At 45.6% G+C, this 20219-nt stretch overlaps 1 protein-coding gene across 1 annotated transcript in view; it reads right to left on the bottom strand.

Annotated features, from left to right (window-relative positions):
* The window catches only part of LOC104357509 (rho GTPase-activating protein 20), a 37689-nt gene that overhangs the window by 10390 nt on the left and 7080 nt on the right, over positions 1 to 20219 (bottom strand). The window contains exons 2-8 of the mRNA XM_042807410.1: positions 9715 to 9797; positions 5649 to 5819; positions 5035 to 5184; positions 3281 to 3322; positions 2479 to 2563; positions 1497 to 1574; positions 698 to 764 (exon numbers count right to left, since the gene is read on the bottom strand). Coding sequence (XP_042663344.1) covers positions 698 to 764; positions 1497 to 1574; positions 2479 to 2563; positions 3281 to 3322; positions 5035 to 5184; positions 5649 to 5819; positions 9715 to 9794 — 673 coding nt within the window. The 5' untranslated portion in view covers positions 9795 to 9797. The remainder of the gene's footprint in view (positions 1 to 697; positions 765 to 1496; positions 1575 to 2478; positions 2564 to 3280; positions 3323 to 5034; positions 5185 to 5648; positions 5820 to 9714; positions 9798 to 20219) is intronic.

The raw sequence follows: 20219 nt of genomic DNA on the forward strand, positions 1-20219 counted from the left end.
CAGCTGCCAAAGTGCTTTCCTCTGGACCTAGCATGTCCTTGCTGAATGACCACCTTACTGCAGTGACTAGTTTTGCTTCTGATGGAGCCTGAAGGCAAAGTGCTCAGGAGGTGTCAGGAGACGCTCTGTGTGATGGACATCAGCGGGCGTCTCTACCACAGGCAGTGAAGGTGAGCGGAGGCTGCGCCAGACCACACGTGCTGGCTGTGGGGAGAAGCCTGCAAAGCTGAGCAAGAGAGGAATGACCAGCCTGTCCAAGTATGGAGCCCTGTAAGCTCATACTAGCAGCCATGGGGATGGGATTGGGCTTTGAGGCATGTCCTACCCTTGCATCACATCCACTGCATAGAAAGAACTTCTGAGGTCAGCCTAAAAATCTCCCATTTATTTGGAGCATCTGCTGATGTCACGAGCTCCCATCCAGAAATGCCCAGATTTTCTTGGAAAAGGGAGGTATGTGTGGAGATCTTCAAAGATGTCACCATCCATTGATTAAACATGGATCCTGAGACCATAAAATCTAGATGACATCTCACATCGGCCTGATGTAACGTCTCACATTAACAACAGGCCCCCTACCATTTCTTTTTTAAGTTAAAAGTGCAGTGCTTGAGGTGTTTCTCTGCCACACACACTAGTATCATTTATCACCTGTTCCTGCGGTGCTAGAACTGAGGGAAAATGGAAGAGCTCTTACCAATGAGAGGGTAAGCCGGATCATCTTTTCCTGAGATCACCCAGAGGTGGTATTCACTTGTCCTGCCCTGGTGGTTGAGGAGCAGAGAAGAGAAAAATATTAGGTGACGGGGGCCAGGATGAGGGTCCACGAGGTTGCACTCCACTCAGAAAACAACAGACAGTAACACATGAGTGAACAGGCCTAGGAGTCAGACATGCATGGCTATCTCCAGGACAGCCGCATGGCTGGGAAGGACGGTGCTCTGCATCAGTCTGTCTGGTACGGAGTGGAAGGGGAAATATTCAGGACAAGAAAAGACTGAGAGCCAGCAGGATGCAAACTGACATGATGGCAGTTTCCCAGGCTATTTTAGCAATATGTTCCACAGCCTTCCTTGATATTAAACTACTGGAACACCATCAAAGCTACCTGTTAAACACTGTAATGGGAAAGGCTGGACCACTGCAGTGGGCAAGGCTCATCTGATAACATCACTGATTTGTTCAGTATTTCATGGCTATGTTAATAATCTTTTGACAAGTTTGGCTCAATCCTAATGCAAGAACCGAAGTCCTCTGAAATCCAAAGGACTTTATTATACAAGGTTTGAATTTAATGTAGGCATCTAAGCATGTCTGTGTTTCTAATACCTGGCACCCACACAAATAGATTGCTCCATCTTGTTGGCCAAAGAGTATTAATGCCTTCCTGGTTAGCTACAGCACATGTAGACTTCTCCACATCTACACTGCCCTGTGAACCAGATGTTGCCATCTTCCTTAGCTAAGATTGGGCAGACTGTGCAACTGCCACTTACAGGAAGTCCAAGCTGTAGAAGGGTCTTCTGCATCACACTCTCTGCAGTTTCCACATTGGACACATCAACTGCAGCAGTCTAGAAAGGAAAGCAGAGAAAATATAGGAAGCTAGTAAGAAGGCATGAAGTTTGGTTGCAGTTTCTTGTAGCTTGAGAATCTGGAGAAAATATCATTCATCTGTCTATTGACTGTCTTTACTAAATGTTCACGGTTAGAGAATTTATACTAATTTGGGCTAGACTGGAATAATTGCTAGGGGTGATGGATCTACATTGTGAAGTCTGTTCTCCACTACATCTTCTATCACGGGTTTATTATACACCCAAAGATTTCATTCAGTAGAAATCACAGGAAGTGGGTGGTGTTCAGATCCTGTACTTGATCACATCAGTATTTGACTGATAGTAATGCCACTGCCACTCCAAAGGGTGAACATGGCACAATGCTAATAAACCACAAATGTCTGGGGTTGCTCTTTGACAGAGTAGTCCCCATGAGGTAAATGTGACCCACCAAGCTTGCATGAAGCCTAGTAAAGTATGCTGTTAATATGAAGAGACTGGGACACATTCCAGTAAATTAATTCAGGAGAACACACCAGTGACTTTCATGATCAATATCCTCAACTTGTTGCACTGAAAATAGGAGTGACTGGGCACTCAACCACAAACCATCACCAATTATGAAGTGAAGCAGAAGGAAAAGAGAAGAGAAGCCAGAGGCCAAGAATAATCTTAAGAATTAACTGCTCTTTGATAAGGGTCTGGCTACCTCCTGATTTCCCAAACCAAAACTCTCTGAGTGGGCTTCCAGTGGGAAGGATGCAGCTTCCCAGATGCACACCCTATAAAACCTTTTCAGGTGGCACTTGAATTTTAAACAGGGGTAGCAGCAGTAGCACCACAGCTCTCCCTTCCCGCCCCTACCACACAGACCTCCATGTAGCATTAGTCTGATGAGCAGGTTCTTAGCTTTACTTACAGAAGAACAGTTGTCAGTGCGCAGCACAAAGATCTGAAGGGTTAGATTCTTCGGATATTCATTCTGTTTTACCTCATTGATATGCCTGAAAGTCAAAGAAAAGGAGAGGGAATATGATTTCCCAAACAAACCTGAGTAGGACTCTCAGATTGGGATCCAAGAGGCCCAAGGGACCTGCTCCTTGTCACTATAATAAATACAGATCAATTATGACAGTAACAATAACATGCAATGTTCATAGTGTGATCACGTGCTCTTACTGGCTTCTTTATCTTTCTTGAGGTGCCAGACTAGCAAAACCCCACATGACAGTACTTTAATGCAGATAGATGTGTCTAGCATAACACCTTCCCGCATCCTTAGGATCATTAATGTTCTCCACAAAACAAGAGAATTTTTCCCCTTCCTGTAGCTATGTAAACACTTCTGCCAGGATGTTAGTGGAAACAATGTATAAAAATATAACACGAAAAAGAAACAACTGTAGCCTCTAAATACCATGAAATACACACTTTAGTTTGAATCGGAAAACACCTGAAGAATCAGTAACACTTGTGACATTTCCATAGTGATTAGCAAAGTCAACCTCCAGCTCCAGGTCCAGAAGGAAGCTCTGGTCTGTTAACACCAATTTTGCTATCACCCAGGGGCTTCCACATTCAGGTTTCAAAAGTGGATTTTTCAAACTGTAGCCAGACACTTAATGTGCTGAAAATCAGAGGGTGATTTGACACCTAGCATGACAAATTTCTGAGGACTGTACAGGAACCACCCTGAGGAGGATGAAAGGAGGGTCACTTACCACAGTAATGCTGACAGCCATCGTTCCTTCACGTCAGAAGAGCTGAAGATAAAAAGGGAGGCAGATCATCAAACAAGTGCTGAGTGGGTAACAGCCTTTGGAAACTCTACCCAGTTTCATTTATATATAGCTGTAAGTCAAAGTTCCTTCCTGCAAAGCCTTGGAACAAAAGCACAGTCCTTTCCTGCTTCTGTCCTATTTTAACTTTTTAAAAAATAACAAAAATAATAACAACAAAAAAAATCCCCGCAACAAATTGGACTACATTTTCTGCTCACGATGACGAATGTTCAGATAAGGGATAAATATCTTTCTGTGATGTTGGAATTAACTCATCTTCTGAGTCTTTATTATTTTTGCAGTGACCTTTAATTGCCATTTTCTTTCTCCTATTATTTCCTTCCCAATGTCTTCCATCCCTAGAAGCTTCTGCTGCCAACACTGGTGTCGTGGTTTGAGCCTGGTCAGCAGCCAACCACCACGCAGCCACTCTCTCTCCCTTCTCTTCCGGCAATGAGAAGGGACAGGGAGCCCCACCACTTACTCAACCCAGGACAACGGGTTCCCCAGGTCTCAGTGACGTGAAGGAAATAGCACTGCTGTTGAGTTTGGACTAAGACATGAACGGCAGCTTGCATGTCAGAACATGAATCCTAATCAGGAATGCATCACCCAGGAGAGACCATCCTGACCCTTGGAACTGATTAGACAGCATGCATGAAACCACGGTATGGTTCCCATTTCTTTTTCCACCAAGGCAGCTGCCCCACAGAATGAAAAACATCAGGCCAGATCAGCCCTTCCTAGCTGTGCCAGCAGGATCTCTGAGGACAGAGTGACCCTTAAAGATTGCTGATCTCTCTGCTTTGCAAAAGAGAGTATGAAGCAGAAATGCCTAAGCCAGCAGTGACCTGAGCTCCCTGTGGATATACAAGCTCTAGGTTCAATTTAGCCAAGCTAGACTGAGCTTCAGGTAATAAAAAGCTCACCTGCTTTTTGGTGAGCTCTATGAGCTCATGCACAACATAGGGACAGCCTTTGAGATGGCATTTGGACATGAATGGGCTACTTTCTAGCCTGCTCCATACTCCCCTGCACTTCTATTTTTGGGGTTAGCAAGGGCTAAGCAAGCTCTGGAAGGCGCTGCTTGTGCAGAGCCATCTTGAAGAACATTTCAATTTTTCTAGTCTGTTGCTGTGGGCCTAGGACATCCTGGTAGACAACTGCAGGAAGAAGGTTTTCCCAGGAGCTGCCCATGCACACTTGGGGTGGATAAAGGATTTAATCCTGGCACAAGGCCATCTGGTATTTTCCATTGACATAACTAACCCATCCTTTGTAATGAAAAATTCTCAAACTAGGGCTATTTTCCTACAGAAATGGCTGCTGACAGGTGCTGAAACAACATGCTTGTAGGTTATATGATGGCACAAGCCAGTTTGCTATGGCAGAATTGATTGTGATGTTCCAGGATGCTCTTCAGCAGGGTTAGCCCTTGCTATAACAACACTTGCAAGGGTTGGTCCTCTAAAAGTTTCTCAGAGACCAAACTGTAGATATGTTACTAAGATGACTGTCTTCCAACATCTAAGTTTTTTACCACACTGCCTAATGTGAGCGGAAGTCCTCTACTCAATGGGGAGTAGGGTTATAGTACAGTTCAGAGCTCTACAGCCTCAGTCATTTTTCGCTTGACACGAGAGACTTGGGCAGCTGCCAAGCTGCAGAAAGAGGTCTGGTGTCTGATGAGATACCTGAAGGTGACAACACAGTTGGTGGTAGGCCAGCCAATGACAAACGAATTCTCAGGACCCATCTTTCTCTCTGTCACTTCACTGAGACAGGTGCCAGTCCACACTTCACTCAGATGCACCTGCTTTTTCAGCTTCAGGCTGGAGGAGGATCTGCAATTCAAATTATGGATTTCTTAGGCCAGATACTAACATCGAGACTTCCAGAGTCTAGTCATGTCACCTTCCGGTCAGGCAGATGCAGTCACAGCAAAAAGCCCCCCAGAAGTAAATGTCTGGGCATGTGGAGACACTACAATAAAGTTTTGCAACTGGATTTTGGGGGTGGTGGCTGCAGTGGGACAGCTGCAGCTTAGGGCAATGTGATTCACTAGAACCCCATGCAGGTAGAAGCCACATAAGGGAAAGGGCAAAACCAATTAGACAATCTTTTCCGTTAGGAAAATGGAGCAAAACATTAATACCAGGAAGAATTTCTGGAGGTGGAAGGGGAAGATGCCAAATTTAGATCCACATTTCTAAAGAAGAGTTATTTTAATGCCTGCTCCACAAATAGCTCAGAGCCTAGCTTCAACAGCACATACTGGGAAGAAGGAGTGAGTGTGAATTCCTCTTACTTGGACTTGGCGATGACCAGCACATCACTGAACAAGATCAAATGTCTTTCCTGGGTCTGCAGGCCCACAGTTAGCTGTACTCGCTCCTCCAGGATGAAAGTGGAGCCTGGGCTGCTGAATACCCCACTTTGTAGCCCATTGTCTGAATGGGAAGAGGAAAGGGTAGTTTCCCTGCAGAAGAAAGAAAAGTCGTAAGACTTTGTCAGGAGCTTTTCTCACAAGGGTTCATGACTGGACACAGGCGACTGTTTTGGATCAGCCCGATAGCCTCACGCTTCTCCCAGCAGTGTCCCCATTGCTCTCAATTATGAACTGCAATTCCTGCCTCTGCCCAATTAATTTTAGCAGCCTCAGACAGATGGAAAACTGCCTAAACGCCATGCCCTGCCCCCTCTCTGCTCCCTGCCCCCCCCCCTCCAATCTGAGGAGGTTAAGCTTAATTAAGAAATATTAACTTTTGAGTCATTCCTCATTCAGGCAAAACACCTATTTCCTGCACATGTGTGTGAACTATGACTCGAAAAGAACACAGAAACCCATGGCACTGCTCAGCCTGACATGAGGAGGGACTGCCATTTCTGTTCATGCTTTCCCATACTGAACTGCTTGTTAATGCAAGGGCTGTAGCACAAAGAAAATGAACTGCATGTACTCGTCTAACTCCAGCCATCTGATGCTGGCCTGACTGGCTGCAATCCAGCATCTTGTTTCTACTGAGATTGATACAGGTGCTGACCATTTCCAAAAAACCCTCATGTTTTTTTGTCAACAAGCCATCATCAGGGTCAAACCAGATCCTTTCTCTATGCTCTCCCCAGCTGGAGGAGCTCTGCCAAGTGCTAATCTCCCCATTTGCCTCTCAGCACCCTTCCAGAGCACCTTCTCAGTGCTGCTTCTGGCTCTGGTAGGCAGTGCTAACCTCTGAGACATGCCCTTAGATTTACACAGATAGGAAAAAAAACAGAAATCCTCCTGTCTCTACACATAGACAAAAATGTCCTTGCAGGCAAGGACACGTGTGGAAGAGATACCTTCCCTCCACCCCTCAGCAGCACTACCCTAGTCTGAGGGCAACCTCTACACAAACAAATGAAAAACCACATGAGCTTAAAGAGTAGTATTTTTGACACTGTTCATCTTAATTCAATGTTTATTGGCCTCATAATTGGGCTCCTTTCATTTCATGGAAGTGAGGTTAAAGCTAGCCAGTAGTTGTTTTTTTAAAATCATCCCTCAGTCATAGGAACACTCGCAGTTCTGCAAGCAGAAATTCCCTCTTCCTTCCTCACCACTCCACAGCCACCAACAAGTGAATTCTATGCATCTGTTGCTCCGACAAGTGAGAAGCTAAATCACCTCTAAACTTGATATTAAAAGCTTTCCATGTGCTTCAGTTGACCAGTGGGAGCTACATCATCTCACAATATCAGCAATGGATTTCCTAAAGCTGGAGGAGTTACACAGCTTTATAAATATAACAGCAGGATAGCAAAAAAATTTCACCAATACTCTGGTGGCCTAAGCAAAGATGGCATTGTACCAGCTCCCTCCATAGCAATCCATCACAAGAAACATTTAAAGCTTCCCTCCCTCATGAGGATATTCTCCAGCCAAATAAAGTCAAGAATTTGTTTCTCTTTACTTTTTTTTTTTTTTTTTTAGTGCAATTTAGGAGGGGGTGGGTGGGAATGACAAATAAGCTACATAACTTGCTAAGACAACCGAATGAAAATCAGTCCTGCACTTTATTTTAAATGATCCTATGACACTGACCCCACACAATTGCTTCAGAAAAGCAGGATATACTATGAATCAATTACCTATGGTGTGATATAAAAGGAGTATCCTTCATCTCAATCAGTTCAGCTTTATCATCTCTTTCTTACAAAGAAAATTAAAAAATTAAACTAAAGAAATCCCTCAGGGAATGTTATTTATAACATTGCTATCAGAGCAAGGCAGAAAGGAGTGTGGCATCCCCTTATCTGTGTCTAGTAGTTACATGATGCTACAGGAGAAAGAGGGGATGACAGCATAGAGGTCTCAGCTCCCACTAAAGGACCAAGGAGTTCAGCTCACGGCTAGCACTTGATATTTCAGCAGAAGATTTGCATGTCTGGCATGTCCGTACTTGATTATCTGCTGACACTCCTGGTGCTTTATACCTGCAGGAGCAAAGTGCCAGCAGAGCACTGGGTGGCTCTGGTGTCGCAGGCAGGAGAGGGAGCTTTTCACCACCCAGGCTGCTCCGGCAGCAGGACCCGCAGTGCTGCCGCATGGCCCTCCCCTGCCTGCAACAGCTTACAGCCTCCTTCCTGTTAATTAAACTAAACCACAGCCAGAGCTGAGAGGATGAGGATGACTGCTCTTGCCCAAACCAGTGGGCCTTTGCAGAGCATGGGAAGGCCCATACAGGGTCTCTCTGCACCTCAGTCCTCTGACACATCCCAGTTGTGCTCCTCACCCACAGCTACACACCGCTGGGAGAGGAGTCCCCACTTACTGGTCTGCACTGGGCAGCTTCTCTCCCATGGCTGCTTCTGTCTGTCCTTCCTGTGGCATTGGCTCTTTCATTTCTTAGGGCACCTCTGTTTCTGCTTCTCATACCACTGCCTGTGGCAGGTGAGAGGGTAGACTGAACAGCAGCAGATCCATCAGCCAAACACTCACTGACTGTTCAGCCAGAACCACATAAGGAAGCTTGTCTCACTTGCAGTTTGGCAAGAAGGGAGAGGATAGACCTTTTTCTGCTATTTGCAAGCACAGGGGACATATATATATGTACACATACATACACACACGTATATACGTATACATATGTACACACAGAAACATATATATTAAATATGCAATATATATGTTTAAGGAAGATCTCTTATTCCTTCAGGAAGTATGGTCTCCCAGCATCAAGACAGCATGTGTGTGGTGATGAGCGACCTGGTCACTGTATCTCAGGAAAACAGTCCCCTGGACTTTGTGTCTGTGAGCTGGGATGCATTGCTCCCTGCTGGCGGGAGCACACTGGCCTCCCTGCACTGGCTATGCTACCAGGCAAAAGGGAGGCAGTGTAGGCTTCAGCTGAAAGCAAATTTCAGGAAAAACTCCAGGCTGACAACTCAGGAAAGCAGGTCCTCTGCTTACCTAGAGACTGAGTGTGACACAGCATAGCGTCACATTATGCCCCATGCAAGCTCTGAACAGGCCCTTGTTTTCAAGTCTGCTAAGTCAATTGGCAGACAGAGATCAGGACACATGAGAGAAAAGCCAGGAGAGCTGTCAGGAAGAGCTGGAAGTTCTGCTACTCAATCCAGCTGGGACTGTACAGAGCATTTCATGACCTGATGGCAGGGAAAGGCTCTGCAAGGGATGGAGGAAGGTCATGCTACCAGCCAGCCCTGGCTCTGCTCTCTGGATCTCACTGGTGAGATCTGCACTGCCAGCACTGTGAATACTCCTCTGAGCTGCATGACACAAGTGTCAGAGCTCATTTATCCCAGCCAGGTCAACAGGGAAACCACAGTACAGAAACTTATACACTGTTTCTTGCAACTGATTTTACTTGGGTGTCTGCACTGTGCCACACTGTCCAGGTGCATTTATACTTGGATATAACAGGCATCTGGTCCTAATATCATCTGCATTGAAAATAACCAGCCAGCCTTGCATGGTGGGTTGACCTGAGCTGGCTGCCAGACCCCTACCCAGCTGTTTTCTCACTCCCTCCTAACAGGACAGGGGGAGAAAATAAGATGGGAAATAAGAAGGATTAATGCACCACTTCCCATCGGCAGGCAGATGTCCAGCCTCTGCATGGGAAGCAGGGCCTCAGTACATGTAGCAGTTAGTTGGGAAGACAAACGCTATGATGTTAATGTCCCCGCATCCCCCTCCTTTCCCTCAGCTTCTACTGCTGAGCATGATGTCATTCCAGTAAAAAATAAACTCTTCCATATCTGCCCACAAAAAAATTGCCCTCAACAACGTTAAATGAATCTGAAAACCAGTTTGATTTCAGTCTGTATAAGCAGAAAGGTGGAAAAAGGAGTCAGAGAGGTACTTTCTCTACCTGGAATGGTACTTTGACTTGCCGAGAGCTTTAGTAATGGCAGAAGGGGTAGATCGTCTTCTTTGGACTATGGGCTTCATCTTCTGCAAGACAAAAAGACATTCCAGTTAGCCTGGCCACCTTGGAAGCAGATCTGCTCATTGCACTCTACAAGTTCTCTTTTTATCTAGTTAACTCTCATGAAATCTCAGCACTGAGAGCCATGATCTGTCCTTGCAGACACCTCCCTCCCCTTCCTTATTATTAAAACAGTTGTCAACTCTCACATTTATGTGGGATACTTAAAACCTTCTTAACCTGAAATGCTTCCAGTTTTCACAGCCAAAATTCAGAGGAAAAAAAAACAAAGGCTGAAGGTCAGGAAAAACTTCCTAACACTCATGCCATAGAATAGTTTGTTAAGGAAAGGTATAGAAATGCAATTTAAAACTGGACTGGACAAAGCTATGAACAGCATATGATACTGTAGGGAGACGTATTTTATGGGCTGAAGGAATGGATGAGGTTATTTAGTAGATTTTTCTCTATCTTTATTTTCCATTATTTATAGATTCAGCAAATAGACTGTTATTAGGCCCCTCTCCAGGTAGTGTAACCTCAGGATACCTGTATGTTTTTTAATAGCCACACCTAACAAGTTTTGTATAACACAGAAATGAGGTGACTGTAATGGTGAGACTTGTGAATTAGACATGCTAACCATCCAAGTCAACATATACATACATGAAGGTCACAGGTCTCCTTTTATTTGCTAAATGAACTTTGTGCTGGAGAAAGATGACAGATTTTGGCCTGGGGGAGAAATCTTTACATCAATGCCTTTTGTTTAGTAAGCACGTGAAAATCTGTCCCATGCCCCATTTCTAATTTCAGCATTTGCCTGTATTAGAGCTTTAAGTACTGGGAAGATTAGATTTTGCAGAGGATTATTGATCTTTTGACTTCTGAACATATCAAAATATGGAATATCCTAAGAATAAAAGAAACCAGGATTGCTGGTTGAGGTGAGATCCTGTGGAGAAAGGATGTTCATTTTATTAATCAAATACTTTTCAAACTCTGTGCTGAGTGGAGAATTATTCATTGCATGTGAGCTCATTAGTCCCATCTCTGAGTACACAATGCTATTACAGCTCAGTACCTTAAAACCACATTATCGTGACATTATTATGATGTTAGAGGAAAGTATTATCCTCATTTCACTGATGGAAATGTCAAGAACAAAGCAATTACAGTGACTTTGGGTGCCTGCTGTTCAACACATTGGACCTGATTTTTCTGAGCAGACAGAAAGGCTGGCTGAGGGGGTTGATTTGAAGCACTCTTCCTGCTCACTCTCACTGGAGCTACAGGCACTCAGCATGGCTATAAGTCTGTCTCCAGGGATTTATGTGAGGAATCCCAGAAATTAAGAACAGGACATTAGTGACCCCTTCAAATGGTGGAAGTGATTTACCACACTGCAGAAAGGATATCTGTCCCAGAGGCTGGAGCAGAGTCCAGCTGCCAGGGAAGGCACACTCCTCACATCCATTTCGTTCACAATACACCTTTTGAATTCTGTGACAAAAGACCATGGAATTCTAAAGGCAAGAGCTTTTTACAGCACAGACTCCTGATTCATTGCCTGATCAGGTCCCGCAGAGCCCTCCAAAGCACATACAACCTTGTGAAAAAGAGCACATGACCATGTAACTCAAAGTTGGAGTGGGATGGCAAGGGCAATTTAATAAAGCAGTTTCCTAACATACGAATATTCAGCTATGCAACATCATTAGTGCTAAGTAGATTCCTTGCATACGTGTATATACGTAGACAGTGGCAGATGGATAGCAATTTCTCCCTTGTTCCCTGATATGACCTTGCCGAGAAAAGATCTGTCTTTAGAAGTTTCACAGAGAGCGCTATATAAAAATAACATCAGCTCAAAAATGTTTGTTTTTTTAAAAAAGAAAGTCCCTACTAAAACAGAACATCTGGCTTTCAGAGGTGCCTTAATAGGATAAAATGTTCCTACAAAACATAGTACAGCAAAGCATCAGTCATGCAATATCTTAGGGTAGAAAGAAAGGATGGGTGCGGTTGTCTGGTGGAAACTCCAGCAGCCTGTCGGCTGCAAAGGTCACTTGAATGAATACAGCAAGCACGCAGGATCTTCACATGCATCTTTGTGCCAGGGCATTGTAGTAACATCTTGAATGGCATCGTAATAAAACCTTGCACATGATAGTATCTTCTGTGCTGAAGAATCGTATGGCACATAATAACCTTACTGTATGAAAAGCAATCATTTTGACCACCCCAAAACTAGTCTCCTCTGTGGTACAACATGATAGGAGTACTGATGACATACATGACGTGAGTGTAGTGTAGAAGGACATTTTACTCAGAATAAATTTCAGGGGACATATCAGAGAGTCCGTACTGGTGGGTTTCTTCTCCTGACCATTAGGAACGGTTTCAGATTGTATCTGAATGGTGGCAGCAATGCCTTCCAAGCAGCCTTGTCTTTGCCCACCCATTGCACTTCTCCAGTGGAGCCTGAGGACCTGTTCACTAGCACCAGTTCTAGCAGGCATTGCACTACCTGTGGAAGTCTCACAGAGCTTTGGGTTTCTAGTGAAATGCTGTGACTACAGGACAGAAGGTATTCCCCATACATGCTTTCGCCAAATAAAATACTGAGTTCATCAGTTGCCCAGAGGTCCAGTTGCCTGATCCCAAACAGACTCCAGGCAAACCAGAAAAACTGCCTTCCAAGCCCTCAGCCGGTCTCTTTGACCCTAGCCAGTCAAGTATCCTTGGCAGGACATCACTGGTGGCCACAAGATCACACAAACGCCATCTTACTGAGGGAACAGAACACAACTATATTGGCATAAATTCATGGTTAACATGGTTGATTTGCATATTTAATAGAGGAATAATAAATTATTCTGCGTTTGGTTTCAGTATCCATGCAAGGAAAAACAGTTGTTTATGTTCTCCTCCTCTGCTTGGGAGAACCTAGCTGTATACCCCATTTTAAACAATTTTGGTTTGTATGGGCTAGCCCACGTAAATGATGTTTCCTTAAGAGGCTGCTGGACAAGAAGAGTCTCCTAACACCTTGAGTGTTCTTTCTGTACCATGTAAGATGTGCTCGGAATCCTGCATCTTTCTAAGGTCTACAGTTGTATGCTTTTCTTGCAAAAACCCCCTCCCATCTCACTACACAGAAGAAACACCACGAGGCCTCTGTCTCATGCAAGAGCTCTCTGGAGCAGCCACAGCCCCCTCACCCTCCAGCCCAACGGCTGTGCTTGAGCAGAGCTGGCAGTGCTTGGAGGCAGTGGCTGGTGGTCCACAGCCCGGGGCTCGCCAGGGTGCCAGCAGCATCATGCAGCCTTTCCCCACAAGCATTGCTTTCGGATGATGGGGGGACTTCACTGTGCTCCCCCATGTTAGAGCCAGGAAGTGCTTTTGCTGGAAGTCAGCTTTGCTCACATGAACCAGGCACAGGCATCAGAGAACTGTCAAAAGGACACGGCATAATCTCTGTGCTGTTTTGATGCCATAGAAACAGATACTCGTTTACCCAACATACTCTGAAAGTGCTTGAACACTTGCAACGCTCTGGACCGTGTTTGTGCATTACTCATTTCTGAGCTGCCAGTTTTAGCTGTGTATTTCTTGGCACTGGGGAGGTTGAGTCTAATACCCCTCATTCCAAACCCATGTATGGCCTACACTATCGGCTCAGCTGGCCAGCATGAGCCGTTTTTTTTTCCCCCCACTGACCTCTGCACTTGAATGTTATTCTTCAGATAGTTAAGGTAGGATGGAGCTTAAAAATAATGACACCTGCTTAGAACAGGGTGGGTTTTCCTTCTGTCAATAGCTGGTCAAAGTTTGCAATGGCTGTGGCACTGGAATGCTGCCATTTGGTTTAGTTCTGTCATTGTTTGAGCCTGAACCAGGACAAGTCCACATTCAGAAATAAAAACAAAATTTTTTTAACAGTGCAATTTTTCTGAAAAAAAAAGTCAATTCCATGCTGACATTCAGATCAGTTAGGGAGATTTATGTTGCTAAAGGCCCAGTCAGAGAGAGCAAAACATGGGCCACAATGTCTTTGGTTATTTGGATCATCACAGATTGCTCAGAGCCAATAACACCAATACTATTCTCATTCTTGGATGGATCTTGAGAAACACTTTCTTCCTATGAATACTCTCATCACAATATTGGTATGTTGTGTCAGAGCAGATAGCAATCACTGCTATTAATCAGCTGAACCAAATAAAGGCACATTTTTCAGTGGTCTATTGGAACAGAGCAAAAGTTACTGTATAAATGTAGCACATGGTTATTTAGCTCTCGGGCAACATTCAAAAAAATACTTAAGAATTCAGTTGAGAGTACAGAAACAATTAACCCATTGCTTGGGCTTGCATCCACCCATGTGAAAACAACTGCCGCTGCTCTTCCATCCAATAATGAGTTTATGTTAGCGGTGGCATTCCTACAGAAGTATCTTAATGAGATAATGTGAGACACTTCAGCCTCCTGCTCTGTTACATCTCTTGTTTATGTGAGCACAGGATGCTCTTACAAAGTGCCTGTGTAAGACTGCAGTTGCACTTCTAGTTAGAAAACCCAATTAGACGAAGAGAAGAACAAATTGTTCACTGCATAAAAGCAAACTGGCACTAGGTTACACTAACTGAAAACAACTGGGCTTGTCATTTTATGTTGATTTGTACTTAAAATGCATTTAGGGAAAAGAGCACTTGCACAGCTGTTGCCGCCTTCTCCCCTTGTTCCCAGACTTCATCTGCCACTCCATACAAACTGTACAAACTTGAATGTGACCCCCCATCCAGAAGCAGTTTTAGCAGGGGTTCCAAAAGCTGCTGTTTTGCAGTCATTCCTCCTTGCCTCCGAATCGGGAAATCCACTGCAGGACACTCAGTGTCACTTTACTGGGAGGCAGCCTCAGTCGTGCCTACCTGCCCTGCATCTCATCCAGATGTGCTGTGCCACTCTGCCAGCCTGATCTTGAGTCATATTGACTTGAAAAGCTAGGGTCCTTTCTATATCATGTCACCAGCTCCTTGAAGATGACTTGTTTTCTTCTAAGCCTTTGTTCCTTGGCCAGCTTGCCACCCGGATTAAGATAAAAGCCTCTCCAGTTCTCCTGCAAGTGTCCCTTAGAAGGTGAGTGTCTGGAGCTCTAGGAGCAGGACAAAAGCCTGAGCTGTCACCTGGTTCCTGTGCTGGTTTCCCCATCTTTGCCCAATTCCTAGCTAGGGGAAGATGCTCTATATAGCAGAGATCTGTTGCAGTGACGGTGATCATGATTAGGCATTGTTAACCACCTTCCTTCCAGCTCGCTGTCAGGTGGGCAGGTCAGCATGATCTGACAGAGAGAAGGCTCTAAAATGGAGTGGGCCCTCCAAAACACATGCTCTGTATGAACCAGCTTCCGAGAGGAGCAGTTGCGTCCCGCAGGACCCCCAGTCTGCAACCTCCCCTGCCTCCTGCTGCCCTGGCCACCCCAGCACCGAGGTGACCCACCAGCAGTCCCAGGGGAGCCTGCCCTTCAGTGGTGGGCTGCAGATACCCTCTGCTCTGATGCCTGCAGCGAGGAAAGTTCCAGAGGCGTGCATGGAGGGGAGATGGTAGCACAGGGGGCTGTCACAAACTTTGCCGAGTACCGTTAGGACAGAGCAGAGTCCTGCAAAGACAACCAGATCCTCAGCTAGGGTAGATCAATGTTGATCCACTATAGTCAGTAGTTTTACACTCATGTAACATAGGGAAAGAGCCAGGTCAAGGTCACTGAACTCTCAGGCGAAGTTTTATATACTGCTTGTATAGCAACAAAATTAATCTAGCTAGGATTGTAGCATGAAATACATATATAGTTAATTATTTTAGCATAACAGCCTTGTGTCTTTACTACTAGAGTAACAGGAATAATTAACCTGGTGGAGCACTAGTTTGAAAGGTTTGCTAAGTAACAGAGCTGTTCAAGCATTAGATGTCTTGAAAGACATTCAGAAATCATGCTATGCCTAAAAATTTAATCTCCAGAAGCGCAGTGCCTCTTGGCTTTAGAAAACAGGAATGATGTGAGCAGACACACTAGTAGTGCCTGTGCTGTGTCCTCTAAGGCATGTAACCGAGGGAGTGGGTCTGCAGATGTAGGCAGAGTGAGACACTCAGGAGAGGAAAACATTCTTGAAAGGATTGATTAGAGAAAGAGAGAGCAGGTTTCCTAAGGGATCTTCCACATCTGTCCTACACTTCGTTTTCCCAAAGTCAGAATGCATAGGAATACCATGAACACTGCAGGAGCTGGCTTTGCCTGAAGGCACACGAAATCTCAGGGTGGAGGGCTGGATGTGTTGCTTTTCCTGTGCAATTCGGAATATTTCCTGTAACAACTTTACCACTGGTTAACTGTTTGAGGTGGAACTGTGTTAAATGGGTCACTACTTGGCCAGCTGGAGTCTCTGCCTTGGTCTACAAGGCAGCAGACCCAAGCCTTCCCTGTCAGCTCGAGTCTGGACTTGGGCTGCACAAGGAGCTGGGATCCAGCTCTCAAAGTTACCCCTCACAGTCCTGATCCAGGACCAAGCATCAGGGCAAACACTGCCCACTGCTGAGGACTGGCTGATCCTCTCCCCCATCACCCTAGGCCCCAGAGGCACAAGCCAACTCTTGCACACTGATTCCTCCTGGCTGGTGAAGCTGCAGCAGCGTTTGGCGAGTGTCCAGGCTGCTGCCAGCCACTCACAGCAATTCTGCTCCAGGTCCCCTTGTTTCAGCTTGAACAGAAACAGGGGTAGCAGGGCTGGAGCTCCCCCAAGAGGTAGACAGACCGACCCCGAGGGGCTGCAAACATGCCCCCAGCAGACAGAGCCTCCTCCATGAAGCCACCTGATCCTCTCCCCCAAAAGCTGGCCTGTCCCTCCTCACCATTTTCTCCCCAGTGGGGATGGTCTGAGGTGAGCTCAGACAGTGCTGCAGCACAGTGCTTTTGCACCATTTTGACCCTGGAGTTTCGTCTTTCCCAGGCTGGGCTGTGAGCTCTATTACCTGTGGATTATTTGCTGTTGAGGAAGGTGTCAGGATCGTCCTTCCCTGCAGTGGGGCTGAGAGGTGCCACTGTTGGCTCTCTTTACAAAACCTACAGGAATGTCCCAGCCTCTGATACCTCCCACCCCACCACAGTTGGGTGCAATCCACCAACAAGCTCAGATGTTACTGGTGGTGTCAGGGTACAACTACCTCCCAGTCCTTACGGTGACAACAAGGGCCTCATTTTGTGAGAGAGCCAGACCAAAAAGTGTAGTGTGCCAGTTTTGGTGCCTGGTCCACTGCACCTCCATGAGTGTTATCCACAGCCACCACTACTCCATGATCTCTGTCTCCGAGCAGAGTCAGGCTCTGTAGGCAAACTTCACACCTCTGTCAGATATTCCACCCCAAGACACCAGATGGGCCTTTTCCCACTACGCAGAATATCCAGGAGAAGATGAAGCAGGCTACGGCATCCAGCTCATGGTGCTCATCTGCCAGCTCTGCTGCCAGGTTTCTCATCCCAGGGACAGTAATGTCTTCTGCAGCTGTAGGAGCAGCTCCACACGTTGTGCGGCGGCACCACCCCGTTCCCAGCTCCCACAGAGCTGCCACGCAAGCATCCCTGTGGTACAAGAGGCCTTCATGGCTGCTCCAGAGACATTTCAGGGCAGTTGAATAAGAGAAGAGAAGCAAATCCGATGTGCCTAGAAGAATGCCCAGTGCTGTATGTGCCTGCGAGCAGGTGGTCAAGTGAAAGAGCTCTATTGGGACCATGAATACCTGCCAGCAGACTGACAGCCTGTTTCCCAGACAGTGGTGGTCTTAGCAAAGTGACTTTCTGCTTTTCCCTCTATATAACTATTGTGCTTCATCGTGACATTTTCCAGCTGATGGGCTCTGAAACACATTTTACTTGTTATTCAACCAAGCTCTTCCTTACTTTTGTCCCATACATCTCTACTCCAGCTTCGAAGTGACTGCTTGGAAAATGGAGAAACTGAGGCTCAGAATGGAGATTGAAATATTGTGCCCATGGCAATGCAGAAAAGTAGTGGCAGAGCTAGGCTTTGAAGCTAGGTCTTCATTCCAGGAGATGCCTAAGCTAGGTATCCTTTCTCCTCAAATCATAACGTGTATTCCCCTGGACTCATTATTGTGACATTTCCATTGTGAAAACTAGACAGACACAGTTGTTTCCTCAGGAGCTTATCCAAAAGCACAGACCAACATCTGTGAGCAGACAAAATCAGAGCAGATCAAATCTCCTGGATATTATCAGGAATTCCTGATACCTAATCATTTGACATCATCTACCTGTCCGAAGAAATACATCCCTTTGCTACCACTAGGGCTACAATAAGCTTTTCCACAACACAGATGACTCACCCCACCCAATAAGGAGCAGTATTAACTGCTCATGCAGCCCAATTAACACTACGCTAACTGCCCTATGCCTCCTGCCGCCCTGAGACTCTGGCAGCCCATTCTGGTTTTTGGCTAATGCAACCCTGTTCCAATCTATCCAGCCTCATTTTTCCATATTCCTTCATGTTAGGTAAGGACACGTATGTCTGTCCATTTATATTTTAATAGTTTGCACTACTTCACTTTGCTTAGGGTGAAAATTCAGTGCCCAGAAGAGAGGAAAAAATGTGCAACTGTTTTATGAGCTCTTTGGGGTGAATTTTGCCAGCACAGGCATATGGTAAAGCATTAACATCTCATCGCAAATGCTAAGGAGAATCTTTAACTTTCCTGCCACCACTTTAACCCTTTGAATTAGTTAAGATCCGCTGATCAGAGGACGAAGTGCAAAATAATGCTGGGTGGCCACATCCCAGTATTTTATTTGTGGATGCAAGTCCCTTCAGAGAAACTGGGCAGGGTTTAATGTGAACTCGGAGCTAAGAAACTTGGGTGTAAATATTTATCTGAGCCATTTTACACAAGCTGATCTTCCCATGTTGTTTCACTAATTGCTTCCCTCTCCTTTACTGCTAAAACACGGATCCAACCAAAGTCAAACATTTCTTAAAATATGCAGAGCTTGATGGTAGTAAATCAGTTTGCAAGGACACACTTTGAAATATTTCCTTTTCCTTCCAAGAAATGGAGCCCTGCTGGTTTATTTTAAAACATCCCATATAAGGGGGACTGGGAGAAACAATTCTTGGCTGCCAAAAGCCAAGTGGGTTTTCCACTCGGAGGTGGCTGGGGATTAGTTTGACTCACTCTAATCTGTTCCATGCCACTTTTTTTCCCTGCTCCCACAGATTACTTGTGCCTGCAGGTCCTGCCTTCCTGGGGAGTCTGGAACAACACCGACAGTAGATGGCAATGAGAGAGGACGTCCTGCAAAGCACAGAGGGGACTGTTGTCTCATGGAGCATCAGAGGTCTTTCCAACTTCAGCCGGTCTTTCTGAACAGCTGATGTAATGATCCATGCTCTTAAATGACACAGGGCCGGACCCCAAATCAGGACACTTGGAATTTGTCAAGGCTTGGGTCAGTGTTTCTGGCTACTGGACATAGCCTTGCCCGCATGGCCCTGTCCTCCACCAGCAGTGTCCATGCCTGGGGATGAGCACAAGGGTCTGGGCCTGTGATACAGCACTGCCCAGAGTCCTAAACCAAAGTGAACCTCTCATCTGTCACTGAAAGGGCGGGACAGGTACCTAAAAAGGGGCCCAAAAGCTTTAATCACAAAGACAAGGCCACAGCTCGCATTCATCAGCTGTGCCTGTGTAAACACTTGCGTGCCCACCTGGAGCTCTGTGCTTCCCCACTGCGGCATCCCGGAGTGGACAGGGAGGTGAAAACTGATGAATACAAGAACGAAAGAAATCCTGCTATTTCCAAACCTCAGCCCACTGATACAGTATGGTGGACAGAATCTGTGAAAATTATGGGGCAACTGCTGCTGAAAACATCCACGGGTGGTCTTTTCTCTGCAAATATGAAGGTTCAGCAGGAGGGGGTGTGTCTACGTATTCTGGGACAACAACAGGAAAAGCACTGCAAGAAAAACACTGCTGGTGAGGATGATCGTTGGCCATCACCTTCAACAGGATCAGGCTCTGAACATCTGAAGGTTGCACTCAGACAAAGTCTTTTTTGCATCAACATCAATTTGAAAAACTTTGAGTGAACAAATGCAAGTATATTCTCTGTAGCCAGCACAGAACAGCAAATTGCTAACTGATAGAAACTGAAGAGATCAGTAAATATTGATGACGACTTAGAAATACTTCTATAGTTGGTGCTTCTGGCCTGGTGAGGAACTAAGAGCCACTAGAGGAAGCACCTCCCCCTTTTAGTACTAGCATAGGAGGCCAAAAACAGCGGGAAAAGTAAAACCTTGTTTTGTAAAATTAATTCACCTTTTCTTGGAGGTCTTGATGGTTTGGCTGCAATTCTGATGTCCAGGACTAAG

The sequence above is a fragment of the Tyto alba genome, unplaced genomic scaffold (assembly GCF_018691265.1).
Source record: "Tyto alba isolate M040663 unplaced genomic scaffold, T.alba_DEE_v4.0 Super-Scaffold_5, whole genome shotgun sequence".
NCBI classification, from domain to species: Eukaryota; Metazoa; Chordata; class Aves; order Strigiformes; family Tytonidae; genus Tyto; species Tyto alba.